Source organism: Miniopterus schreibersii (genome assembly GCF_964146895.1).
Source record: "Miniopterus schreibersii genome assembly, chromosome: 8".
In the NCBI taxonomy this organism is placed as follows: domain Eukaryota; kingdom Metazoa; phylum Chordata; class Mammalia; order Chiroptera; family Miniopteridae; genus Miniopterus; species Miniopterus schreibersii.
Genome location: NC_138109.1, coordinates 41,765,167 through 41,779,572, shown reverse-complemented (window position 1 = coordinate 41,779,572; position 14,406 = coordinate 41,765,167). Strand labels below are relative to the sequence as shown.

The 14,406-nt window shown below is 38.9% G+C and overlaps 1 protein-coding gene across 2 annotated transcripts in view; it reads right to left on the bottom strand.

The window, feature by feature from the left end:
* Window positions 1-14,406, bottom strand: part of SGIP1 (SH3GL interacting endocytic adaptor 1) — a 169,307-nt gene that overhangs the window by 66,042 nt on the left and 88,859 nt on the right. For both annotated transcript variants that reach the window (XM_081145951.1, XM_081145952.1), the window contains 2 exons: window positions 12,140-12,194; window positions 11,256-11,431 (listed from right to left, as the gene is read on the bottom strand). In XM_081145951.1, the coding sequence (XP_081002077.1) occupies window positions 11,256-11,431; window positions 12,140-12,194 (231 nt within the window). The remainder of the gene's footprint in view (window positions 1-11,255; window positions 11,432-12,139; window positions 12,195-14,406) is intronic.

Genomic DNA, 14,406 nt, shown 5'->3' with positions numbered 1-14,406 from the left:
TTAAAGAAGAGCAAGTAAAGAGGTTTGGGAAAGCCAAGACAGAGAGTTTTGTGATTTTAAATAAGCTGGTCAGGGTAGGCCTCATTGAGAAAGGGACTTGAACGAACACCTTAAGTTGAGAGGGAAGCCACAATGCAACTACCTGGGGGAAGAGGGCACAGCCAGGGAGCCCTGGGGGAGTGGAATGGGAAGGAAGAGTGGCAGGTCTTAGTCTTGGGGTTAGGGGCATCCCCACTATGAATCTTGAAGGCCACTGTAAAGACTGTGGCTCCACTCTGTTCCAAGGAAGCTCATGGCTGTTATTTATCAGGAGTTCTCAACTGTGGATGCTCAGTAACTGGTTGCTGAAAAGAGGCATAGATGAAACAAACAGTATCAGACAATGCCTGGATGTGACATATGCTGCCACTTGTCATGACTCTTTGGCAGTGTATTTTGATTCCCTATGTGCCATGTTAACAAATAAAATAAAGATGGGCTTCAAATAAGTTAGGAGGTAGAAAGGGGATTTCAATTTGGCAAAACAGAATGAGACCAGTCCATCTTGCCTTCCCTCTCTGTTGGCCACTTTAGGACAAAAGGCTCAGACTGGCGTGCTCGGCTCTGTGCCACTGCTGTGCCAGTAGCTGATTCAAAACAGTAGTCCCTGAGATCCACGGGCAGTGAGTGGCTGTCCTTTAGACAGATATGAGAGACAAAAGAAATATCACCTTCATTCTGTTTAAAAATAAAACTTCCCCCAGTTGCTGAGGAAACATTTTTCTGACATAATTAATGTGAGTGATTCATACTCTAAGACTTTTTTTCTAAAACAATTAAAAAGTAATTCATTGCTGCAGATAATTTTTGGCACTAAAAAAATTCTTCTTCAAAGGACAAAGGGATAGATATATTTTTTATACTGTTCTACTTATTTTTATACTATAATTCATATACTTATAGAAACTACTTAGTATAAAAATAAGTATAATAGTATAAGAAAGACAATGAAGTATTTACCCTTTACTTTCAGGGTCAAGTGACTGAAACTTGAGACTTTAGATGAAAAAACAGCATCTTACTGGGAAGAGAATTATGACAGAAAGCTAGCACCCACAGAAAAGAATACATTAATACACTTTTCAAAAAACCTGTAAACTGTAGGAGAAGAAACAGAGTTATTGTTCATATTCTTCATCACTCCAATAATGGAGAAAAACTTGATTGAATTAAATAATGCAAGGGATATAAGTTGCATTATGTGACAGCGAAACACCAAGTTCCATATAATTTCCCACAGTGAAGAGCATTCATTTATCCAACCAACAAGTATTTTCTAAGGACCTATTATACATCACTCAATGTAGGCTCTCGAGGAAAGGCCCCATTAAGGAAGGAGTAAGAACCTGTAACTTCTGGGTGAAGGAGTAACTGTCATAAACTCACATTTCCTGAATTGTTCACAAATTATGCCTCTGTTACAAACTTATTTTCCCAGTCGATTGCTTCTTTACAGAGCTTATTCTACCTGATTACGGCCATTAGCTAACAAAAATAGTTTTACATTCTAAACTCTGCACCAGTAGGACTAACAAAACCAAGGAGAACTTAAAGATATATTAAAAATAACTAGTCTTTTATATTGTAATTAGCACTGTAATTAAAAGCATATAATTCTTGAATTTGCTACATCTGGTTGAGGATAGCTTAACATTTTATGTTTCAATATTGTGGGTACATTGTTTCATTCAAATAGATTTTAAGTTGGTAACAGAAATGGAGAGTTTACAGTTTCTCACCCTGGAAATCATGTTTCTGGAACCCCCAACAAGAGCAGGTTGCTTGAAACAGTAAAACATAATTAAAATATTTGGATTTATGCAAGGAAATTCTCTTACACCTCAAAAAGGGAAGCAAAATACCATGGACTTACAGAATACAACCAATATTAACTAGAGAAATAATGACAAAAGCAATTCAGACTGAATTCATATTCTGCCATTTTCAAGGAGTTCAAAACATACAACAGCTGAAGGATTTCTTCTTACCAGAGAAGGGTGGGCATGGAGGGTTTGGAAAAAAAGAAGAAAAAAAGGAAATGAAGGCAACAGAGAATTCCCAGAAAAAAAAAAATTATTAAAGGAAAGACCAAACACATATCAGATATGAAACTAATTCTTCTGCAGACAGTCCATAACTTATTATAATGTAGGAAGGAGAACGTTGTATTTTGAAAAATTAGGTCCCATTCATTCCCCATCTATCTTTCTCTATAAGGCCTGGAAACAGAGATTACATCTCATGTGCCAACTCTGGGTGATTTTGGTCAGGCTGCCTGCAGCTCTGTCTAGACTAGAGGCTTCTTGGACTACATCTGGGATATGAGATGTAGTTGCAATGTCTGCTGAGGGTTTGGAGGGCAGAGTGGCAGCTTATATGCCCAACTCAAATTATGTTTGCCCTATGAAGCTCTCCTTGATGAGCAGAACCCAAGCTGAGCCTCTTCCTTCCAACCTTCTGCATGTCAGGCCTGGGCTGAGCACTTAGCATCAGAACACACACCATCTTCAGCCTCCCCGTGCACTGTACAGTGTTTCTACCAGGAGCAAATGCTAGTGTGTAGGAGGCTGCAGCTCTCCTCCCCCACTGATGACTTATTGTTTTCACTGAACTCAGTGGGGTGAAGAAAGGAAAGGGGGTGGTGTTACCAAGCAGCAGTAGATTCATGGATTTTACTCTCTGGCAGGCCAATTTGGGGGTGGCAGGGTGGGTGGGCCACCTGGAATAAGCAAAAAGCACCAGACTGTCTCTAGTTCAAAGCTGTCTCCTCCTCCCCCAATTTTTTATTAAATAACTCCGTTATGGATTGCAAATCTCTAGGAACAAGATTAAGCTAACTGGTCTTTCCTCACTCCATATGAAATTCATTCCTTGTATCACTGAATTTTACAGGGGATGGGAGGAGGCACCAGCACACCTGCTAGGAGAGGTCGACACCTACTCACATCATTTCTATCAGCCCTCTTCTCCTTGACTTTGCACAAGACTTCCCTCACTATTTTTATCTTTCTGCCTCCCACAAGTCTCTTAAGGACAAGGAAAGCAGAGCTGAAAAGAGAAATGATACTTACAGGGCCTGAACGGGGCATTTTGTAACATTAGCTCATGTCACTTTTACAGCAATCCTGAGAAGGTAGATGTTTTTGTTCCCACTTTACAGATTTAGGATCTAAGGCTCCACGTTAAGAAATCTTTCCATGGACACAGATAAGATACAGACTCAAAAGTCTGTGTTTTCTCTGTTTTAAAATGTGCTTCAAGGAAATGTTCTCTTCCTTGGTCCCCGTGCTGTATTCCCCACCTGCTCCTAAACCAGGCAGCTTCCCACAGAGCCTCTTAGGCTATAAAACACAGCAGAGTACTAAAGCTGAGAGGGATCTTAAAGATAACTGAATCACAGACCCTTACTTTGTAGATGAGAAAACACTGTGTTTTTAACTTGGCAGAAAGGAGGCTGCTGTTGTCCTCGCCCTTGAACCTTCAGCAGCCTCTTCGTCTTCCTGAGTTAGTTTCTTCTTAAAAAGCGGGGTGGTCATCATCTCTCTGCCTGCCTAATAGTGTGGCCGCTCATCCCATCTTTCTGATCATGATGGCATTTATAAAATGTAAGCCATTATTAAAATGAGTCATGGATATAAAAATTGCTTGCTGATTGATCAGGGGAACGGAAACATATGAGTCATGTAAAGATGAGGTGTTTGTTCCTTAACACTTAACGGTTCATGAAGTCTTATTATGAGAGAATTTTCATAAACTAGAGATCACATATGACAGAGTAGCAATGAAGCCTGAGTGACCAGTTAGCTCAGCCTTGCTGTCTTGTCACACAGAATGACACACGCAGTACCACAGAAAAAAAGTGTCTGTAGTTTGGGAAGAAAGCTCGGGAGGTGGGCTTCGGAGCTGGGATCATGGGCCCTTCAGGCACCACCGAAGTAACAATCTTCAAAGGGTTCTGAGTACTCAAATTATATGTAAAATGTTTCAGATGAGCTAATGAGCTTTTTATTTTTCCTCTGTAAAGAGAGCCAATAGCTTTTATCAAAAGTAGTGTGATACAGTGGTTAAGAGTTCTGATTTAGAAATTGGACCAAGTTTAAATCTCAGCAGTTTCACTTATTAGCTGTGACACCTTGGGCGAGCTAATTAGCCCTATGCCTTAATTTTCTCATCTGTAAAATGATAATAATAGTCCCTACCTCATAGGGTTGTGGTGAAAATAAATGAGTTAATATACGTGAAGCATCTGACATACAGTCAGCACACTAATTTTCACAGCTGCTATAACAAAGGACAACTTCTCAAGGTAAGTGAACAGTGATTCTTGGCTCACCAAAGAACAAAAGTAATTCAATCAGTGGCAGCACCTAAGAAAGGATATTGCACCAAGAATTAAGCCATAGCACTTTTCTTCTCGCTTCCACAAGAGCTATGGGAGTCACAGGCTTTAAGGTGCTTGGTGAGCAAAACACATGGCTAAAGATATGCCAGAGATAGGGCTCTCTGTGGGTTCTAGGAGAAATGGGCATGTCCCCATCAGACAGCCTGGGAGGGGTGAGGAAGCCAGGAGGCTCTGAAATGGAAGCCAGAGGCAAAGTTGACCACAGAAGATCAGATATTCAATCAGGAAACATCATTATATGTTGTTTTCTGATAAATTTTTAGGCAGTGTTAGTAAGAAGGCTGGACAAAGTCTGTCCAGTTTCTGTTATTAGCTCTCAGTGTCTGCTACATTAAGGTTCTTACAAAATATTTGGTGAATTGATTTGAAGGAAAGGGGGTTGAGAAACAATGTCAATTCTCCAAGAAATAAGTTTAGTGAGTGGGATCCCATTGTGAATGTTAGCCTTCAATACAGTCTCCATATTTGTTCAGGGAATTTTGATGTTACTCAAAACAATTTATGAGTACTTCTGGCGTTACCTCCCAAACCAGTTCCTAGGCATTACAAAAAAAGTTCTTTTATTAATTTTCCCAGTTTCATGCTCAGGGTAATTACTGGTCTTGGGTCTAAATGACTTTTGGCTATTTGGTTTTCCTGATTTACCACTACTACTGATAGTCTTTCAAATATGCCCTTAGGCTTTGTAGATAATTCTAACAACAATAAAATAATCCCGGAATGTAGCATCTATTATGAGCATTTTATATATATGAACTCATTCAATCTTAACAGCCCTATGAAGCAGGTATGGCAATTATCTTCATTTATAGATGAAGAAACCAAGGCATAGGTTTTATAACTTGCCCAAGGCAACCCAGTGAAGAGGCAGAGCCTAGCTGTTTGAGAAATTGTGACAAAGAAATGTGTCTCTTTCCACCTCTCTCATATTATCTTAAATGGAACTGTATTCAATTATATGCTGAATTCCCACTTTGTTTTTATAAGGGCGTGTTTCCTATAGTTCAGTCTTGCACCATTATTTTATTTCGTCCCTTTCAGAAAATAATTTTACTTTTTAAGAACAAAGCCATTCTTGGAAGGTGTAAAGGAGGTTGCTTCTTCCCTGAAAGTAGGGAGAGCGGTACAGAGGGGAGCAAATGGCAGAAGCACTCCTCTTTCTGTTTCTATGCCCTTCTCAGCAGGATGAACAATCTTTACGGTGCACTCGCAGAATGAGATGACACCCCAACAACCTCCCTGTAAGGCAGGTCGGTGTTTATTCCCATTTTAGACATGAAGATGCTGACACTTAAATAGGTTTAAGAAAACTTTTCTAAGCAGTACTGTTGGCAAGAAGTTGAGTTCAGGTCTATCAGATTCCAACATCTTTCCCACGATATGCCAGTTTTTTCAGCAGATAAATAGAAAGTTTCTATTTGTGTTTAAAGAAATATCAATCACAACTGTCCAGTATGCAAAACAAACAAACAAAACAAAAAAAAAACCTGACATAAAAGTAGTTCATCTGAAAGGTCAATCAGCTTTGGCTCAGAATTAAAGTCTAAGATGGGCAAGAGAGCCAAACTCTAACCGCATTCAAGCTTTGACATGAGTATTATCATCCAGGACAGGAAAACACAAAATGCTTTTAGGACTGGAGACGGGAAATGGGGAAGCAAAGCCATAACTCTCAATAAGGGTAAACAGTTAAATTAAATAAAAGAAAAATCTCTATATAAACTAGTAAGATGGTTAATTTTATCTGTCAACTTAACTGGCCACAGGGTACTCAGACCAAACATTATTTCTGTGTGTGTCTGTGAGGGTGTTTCCTGATGAAATTACCCTTTGAATTGGTACATACCCAATGTGGGTAAGCATTATCCAATCTAAAAAGGGCCTGAAGAGAACAAAAGGCAGAGAGAAAGGAGGAATTCGCCTCCTTTTTCTGTCTTACTGTTTGAGATGGGCCACTCATCTTCTGTCCCCAGGCTGGGATTTACACCACCAGCCATCCCAGTTCTCAGGCTTCTGGACTCAGACTGAATCACACCACCAGCTTTCCTGGGACTCTTGTTTGCAGACAGCAGACTGTGGGACTGCTCAGCCTCCATAATTGTGTGAGCCAATTTCTACAATAAATCTCTTGATATATGTACACATATATACATATATCCTGTTGGTTCTTTTTCTCTGAAAAACCTAACTAGTAATGAAGAAATGAACAATTTAAAAGCACCAATTATGCATCAAGCACTAAGATCTTCTGATGCTCCGTTCATTCGGTCATTTATTGAGTAGCTATCTGAATGTCCAATGTGTGCCATGCACTGAGCTAAGCTAAGTGCAGGGACAAAAAAATCAAGTAAGATTTGACTCTGTCAGAGACCGAAAGTAATCTGCTCAAAAATTCCATAAGGATTGTTACTGTCCTCCCTTTCTGGAAGAGGAATATGAGGCTCAGAACAGTTATGGGGCTTATCTAAGGTTACACAGAGAGAACAGAGCAGACCTAGGCCTGGGACCCAGGCCTGTATGAGTCCATGTGTTATGCTCTTTCTTCACTATACAGCTGCTTTCTATTGACCCCAAATTCTAGAACAAATTATTTAATCAGATGGCCACAAAGCACTTGGAAAAGGAGGTGGTAATCCTAGGTACCAGCGCAAAGAAATAGTCCTACTAAATGGCAGACCAAACCCACCACTGTCTCTCATGGGGCTTCTGGTCTGGCAAAGAAATTCCATGCATCTCAAATTCAGTTTTGTTCATCACCAGTCTGAACAAAATGGAAATATGTGGCCAGGATGAGGGACCAGTTGGGTGAATCATTGTATGGTGAATGAGGGAGGCTGAAGTCTGTTATCAATAGATGGGTACAAAACTAGATGGTAGTGACATGCCACAGTGCTCTGTCCTTGGCCTGGTCCCATCCATATATCTGTTCACTCACACACTCACTGACACACACACAAACATAACTGAATGGCGATGATATATAAAGGCTCTATGTCAGATACAGGGGGTTTGTGGGGGACACAAAAATGTGCCATGTAGATTTCTCTTCAGAAGGGCTTCTCATATCAGCTGTTGAGAGCACTACTGGATGACAGCCTTCAATTGTTCACACTTCAGGATCTGTCTCAGCTGCAGAGAGTCACTTGATCCAAGGTCACACCCTTTCTTTGCCTGCCCATATCAAAGTACTGATTGATGTAACAGTATGAAGGTTATCCATCTCAGCCAAACTCAGGTCTAACTCTGAAGGGTCACTCCAGCTCTGGAGCTCCCCGAGTGATCAACTCAGTTTAACTTCTCCCTCTGCCCACACTACCCCATAGGTGTTGAAAACAAGGTCACTCCTTAACAAACATCCTGCACATTAAACTTAAACTTGGAGTTGGAATCAGTCTGCATGCTAAACCCACTGAGAAAATGAGGGGCTTTGTACTTTGTTCATCCTCTAAAGAATACAGCTACAACCAATGACAAAAGTTATACTGAGACAGCATTTGGGTTTAATAACTTTATTTCAATAGTGAAACGGCCTGCCTCAAAAAGCACTAAATTCTGTAAGATAGAGGGAAGGAGAACTATTACTCTTGGAAGGGTCTTTATCAACCAAAAATGTTGGTATTTTAATTAAATTTGTTTCTGTTCCTTTTTCTGTTGGCTAGCCTACAGTACAGCATCACTGGTATTTAGATATTAGTGATGAGAAACTTTTAAAAGAAAACTTACTAGATTCTGAGAATAATCTAAAGGTAAATGGGAAAATATTTCCATTTCCTCATGAATTTCAAAAGCAGTCTGAGATTATTTAAGACATAGTGGCAGAAACTGTCAATGTCTACACCAATCTCCAATATCTAAAAAACACATTTGTCCAGCATAACCCTGAATTTTAGCTTGTTACATATCTATCCAGCCAAAGACTACATTTCCCAGACTCCCTTTCAGCTAATGTGGCCATGTGACTAAAGTATTTCCAATGGGATCTGAGAGGTGGTGATGGGCACAACTTCTGGGTTAAACCTTTAAAGGAAACCAGTTGCCTTTTATTTTCTATTTCCTCCATCCCAAGGCTGGAAAATGGAGGTAATTGATGGTGGTAAGGCAGCAGCACCCTAGAAAAGTGGAGCAATAATACAGAAAGTCCCTGGTTCTTGAATGATCCTTGGAGTAGGACTTCATTACCTATCTGGACTGTCTACCAACTTTGACTTTTATATGGGAGAAAAATAAACCACATATTTTGTTTAAGCCATTACCATTTTGGTCTCTATTAAAGCAGCTCTACCAATATTCTAACTTGTACAGATGCCAAATCAATAACTGAAACCTGGGTGATGCTTAGTCTTTGCCCTAGCAGCATGGTATCTTACCAGGAAACTACAACATGATAAGAATAGCAATTAATTTCCTTTACCTGTGAGTTTATCTTAAAATTCTTGAAAAGAAATAGAAATCAGAAATCCAGCATAACCCATGAATAGCTTACCATTAGGAATTTCCTCTATTTCTATTAGTGTAATGATTGATGCTTCTGTAGCACAAGAACCACAGACTAAATGAAATATTCTGCCATATTATTAACTGGTATAGGCTCTATTTCTCTTTTTATACCTGAATTTATGGCTATATAAATGTTGTGATTGTTTTAGTGGAAACATCTAATGTTGTATAAATTACTTGCCATTTTTATCACGGTACTAACTGAATTACAGAAGGTTACTGCTACCTATCTGATTTGGAGGTAATGTACTGGATATGTGAAATACAGGTACATGTGGACTTTCTAGATGGGAATAAGGATTCTAAAGCCAAGAACATGTATGTTTTCAGTTGCAATTTCCCTTTATACTTATGTATATGAAGAAACATGCTTATCTTTTCCTAAAGCAGCAATAACAGTGCACTCTCCTATACTAAATATAAAAAGGACAAATATTCTCAAATCACAGTAATGGCAGAGCCAGGCTCTCACATTAGAGGGAACAAGTGGGGGGGGGGCGGTGCAGGGATGGTGGTGGTAGGGGGACCCGGGGGTCTTTTGGTTTGTGGTGTTGCTGGCAATCAGAAACAGCCTAACCCTGTGATTACTTTTTATGAGCATCTCCATTTTATTTTTACACTGCTTTCCCTAACATCTTTTTGTCAAAGTCTTAACCACATCATGCCGATATAGCGCCTTTAAAATAGGTGTTTGGAGAGCTCAGAGGAGGTAGCAACTCTTCTTGCTGAATCCTCAGCAGCATTTCTGCTAGGAGGAATATTTAGCAGATGCCTTGGGTATACATATTCTTTCTGATAAAAGGGCATTTTTTCTTTCTTAGATTCAACTAGCTTTCAGCAAATATCTACCACGTGTCTGGCTCTTCTAGTAAGTTTACTTTCATGTAAATTTGTTCATTTAATCCTGTGAACTTGCCTTTTACACTTACCCCAGGAAGCTTCCAAATGCCTAGTAAGTTTATTATACTCCACAGAACAGTGGATATAAACTGGTTTCAGGCACTTAAATAAAATTTTACAATAAAAAAAGATCCAGTAAGTGAGAAATGATTTGAAAGATGTCAACTGAAAAGTGAAAATGTGTGCATTTAAAATGCTCCCATTACTAAAAATCACTAGTATTACCGGCCAATATGTGAGTATTACAGACCAATATGTGAGTTTAAAATCTGTATCTTCCATACAGCAGGAAAAGAAAACTAATGTACTTCATGCCTCCCTTTTCTGGAAGATATCTTAAGTTAACAAGTGAGCATATGATTTAAAATGACCTGAAACATCATTTGCTGTGTTTGATTACTATTAGCAATCGTTTTTGCTGTCACTAACAGTAGTGATAAAGGCCATTATGAGCACTAAGCACTGACGAGGGTGTCATTAGAGACTTTATTCATCCCAGGCAGTCATCCATCAAAGGATAGATAATTACAACTCCTATAGAAAGGTTAGTTGAGATATTTCCAGAAGCTTCTCAAAAGTAGTTCAGCATTTATTAACTACTTCATTTTGGGGGAATGCTGTAGGGAGATCACATCTCTCTAAAGAAGATGCCAAGAACATATTAGCTGTTAGTTTGAGAGCTTTCAGCTGCTCTTCACAGCTATTTTTAGAAAACAATTGTAGCATTTATCAAACACCACAGAGAAAATACTGTGATTGTGGAACTTAGAATTCAACAACAAAAGAAATTTAATAGATAGGAATTGGAGGAAGGAAGTATAAACTGTGGGGAAAAAATACCAATTTGAGTAATATAAATAAGGCATATCTGTATTTGAGGTGTCTAAAAGGTAAGGGTACTTAAGACAATTTGATAATAAAATATAATGATTATGAGTTCTAATATATGTTTAGATAATATTAGGTTAATATATTTTTTGAAGCATTACAATAAATTTTTTTATGAAAAGTTAATTTGCTTGGTTTTCTGTGTTATATCATAAAAATGGAAACTAAGACATGTTTTTAAAAATCATTATTAGTAAATATGTAAACTTTATATTGTTTTTAATTGCTTCAGAAGTAAGTCTGGATAATGTTATTATTTGTTTCTTCTTTTGAAAATGCTTGCAGGAAAGTAAGTAAAAAAAGAAAATGCGGTCCTATGCATTTTTACCATTTTGAAAAGCACAAGAAATGAGATATCAAATGAGTATAACTTTCTAAAGCTAGAATGATCTGTTTAAGGTTTATAGAGTTCATAAAATGGTGACCACATGCAGCCTTCAGTTTAAGGAGTTCCTGTTCTAAATGTATATGGGCAGAGCACAGCTCTCAGTCCAATCTCACCCAAGCTTGACATAAAAAAAACACTCACCACTGGTGACGGGGAAAGTGCAATGTTGCCTATCGACGCCTTCAGTTCATCTACAGTTGCAGCATTCTTAAGAATGTCTTTAGATTGCAATGGCTTAATCTTGATATTAAATTTCTTGTGCGATTCTTCTTCCTCTTCTGATTCACTTGAAGAATAAAAGTGCTTTCCTTTGGTAGGTAGAACACAGTTAAAGATACATAACTCTTTTTTCTACTGGGAGGCAATGATGTGTATAAGACAAGAGTGACTGCACATAGTGGGAGCAAACGTATTCTTAAGATGGCAGAAAATCAAAGCAAAACAAATAAATAAAAGAGTAAATCAGGAAAGGGCTAGAACTTACTCACCTTTCCTGGGCACATGATTAAGGATGGTGAATTTCAAGGAGCAATAGTTATAATGCCCTACATTTCTGCTGCATTTGGCCATTTGGTGTGTCACACTTAGTACACACATCGATGGACCCTCTATGGAGAGAGGAAAGTCATTCTAATGGACGGTTTGTGATGAGTTTTAAGTGCTTCAGAGTGTGACCTGTTCTGCCCAGAGGTGATTTGTGGGGAGAACACAAGTAACAGCTATGTGCCAGCCCTGATAAATGACACTGTCACATCAGGTTTTTGCAGACAACCCAGTATCTGCAATTTGCACAACTGTTTCTCGGCACATCTCTTCCCCTCTCCTGCTCTTCTATGAAAAGATCAAGGCAAATGCCTGCTCGTTAGTGATCAGGCTGTTCTCTGCACAGTTCATTTACCTCTAACATTATGGACAACAAGGCTGGGCAGCTTAGCTTATTTCAACACCTTTCTGAAACCTGAATTTATGATTCTGTTTCATGAGAAAGAATAAACATGAAAATAAAATAAAAAAAGAAAGGATATAGCCAGGTTCCTCAGGCCTGATGCTGTAGCCTTCTTCATCCAGCTCGGGTGAGTTCTATAAAATACAAGTGCACATAATCCAATTATTATCCTGCCAATCATCAAGGAATTACTCATTTTCCTTCTAGAGCATTCTACTTAAGGATATAAATATGTCTCTTATTTTGGAGATGAGGCTTTAACCTTTGGAAGTGAATGCTGAGCAGTACATGTGTAGATATTTACTCAAGGATACGTGAGGAGTTTTCCTAATGGGAAAACAAACTAAGAGTCAGCTGTCAATGAAAGGAAACATTCAGAGAGAATTTATCATGCATTTTCCATAAGCCAAGGCCTGTGCTAAGCATCATAAAGAGATATAAAATAAAAATTACTTCTTTGGAAAACTGAAATGTATTTGGTAGGTAAAAAACCAATCAAACAACAAAATACAAAACACAAGACATCAGTGACAGGAGTTGAAGAGGAAGTCAGTGAGGTTTGAAAGAACTGGGGATCTGCATTTGCCCCTTGGGATACAGGGAGAGGACAGAAGGGACTCTGTGGTGAGGAAGAGCTTGTATTGAGACCTCCCAGGCAGAAACAGACAATGTCATTCAGGTGATATGACTGGAAAGGAAGCTGTACAGTGAGAGGCAATGGGAAATAAGACTATGGTGGTCAACATGCTGGGGGAAGGGTTCCAACTTGATATAGCTACTGCAGCTTCCCAATTAGGGAAGAACATGCCAAAAGCAGCATCTTAAGGTGTTTAGGGGCACAGAAGAAAATGGAGAAAGGAAAACTAATTCAAAATACTTGCATTATGCCCATAAGTGTGCTCAGAATACGGACAAAGTTGGTGGTGGTGGGAAAGGGTGAATCAAGGACATTTGAAAGGACAAATTGTCAGTTCCTGTTAACAGATGTATCACAGGAGAAAAAGGAAAGGGAAGGTTCAGGAAAACGCCAAGATTTCTACCCTCTAATCCTGGGAGACTGCTGGTACTCCTGGCTGAACTAACTATAAGAGCAGACAACTAACATTTTTAGGAAAAAGACAGGAAAGAAAAAAGATAGTTTGCATGATTAGAATTAGTTATCGTATTTTAAGTTTCTATTATATGGTAAGAACTGTGACCCACACTTTACTTCACTAAACCTTCATAACAATCATATGTGGAAAAATTTATTTTATTCACGAGGAAGGAAACTAAGAGAAATTAGATGCCATTCCTCAAGGAATCCACCCAGCAAATGGCAGAATCACTCCTTGTGCCCAGGTGTTTGAGACTATAGGTGATCCCTTAGAGGGGAAGGGGAAGTTGAATAGGCCTGGAAGTCAGAGGGAACAGAGCTGGAGAGAGAGATTTTGGAGTCACTGCAGCAGTGAAAGTGCCATGACCATGGGGAGAGAAGGTCCAAATGCATGGAAAAGCCACCTTCTTGTTTATTGTTTCCCTCTGTTGTTTCTCAATAAACGGTTTATTTATTTGTTAGTACAAGTGTATTAAGGTCATTTCCCTGCTCAAAGCTTATCCCTGGCTTCTCACAGCACTCAGAAGGAAAGCCCAGTGCCTCCGTGTAGCCCCCAAGTCCCTGTGTGACCCGGCTCTGGATCTTCTCTCCCACCTCAGGTTTGAGATTCTCTTCCCTAATCCCCTTTAGCCACAAGGACTTCTTCTCACTGGTAACTTTGATTATTTGAATGCTGCAAGTTTTTTTTCCCATTTTGGGGTTCTCATAAATGCCATTCTCTCTGCCTGGAATTCTCTTCCCTCACGTGTGCAGCCAGTAAACCCCAACTTATACTTCAGGGTTTTCCTTACAGGTCATATCCTCCCTGAGGCTGTCCCTGCTCTTACCCGCTCCCTGCCCAAAGCAAGATGATATAACGTATTAAGAATAAAACCCTTCTTTATTACTTAGAGAAAGTTGTATCTAATGTACAATTATAACAGCAATTCCTATGTGGCCTTATTAGTTTTTAGGACTAAACACATTTGAGGAAAGTTATGCTTTAATTAAGCACTTACATGTTGAGCAGGGACAGCACTGGAGTTTAGGATTTGTGTGCTAGAAGTGGAGGTAGTAAGTAGTACTTGATGAGTAATTTGGTATTTTAATTATCATACTTGTTTACTTAGAGTAGCACATTCATGCATATTTAAGAATCCTAGAAAATATAACAAGAGTCTTTCTAGGTAAAAATAATTAATTTTTAAAAATAACCCTTTCTTAATATCTTATAGCTTCCCTTATAACACTATTTATGAGCAAATAGTTTA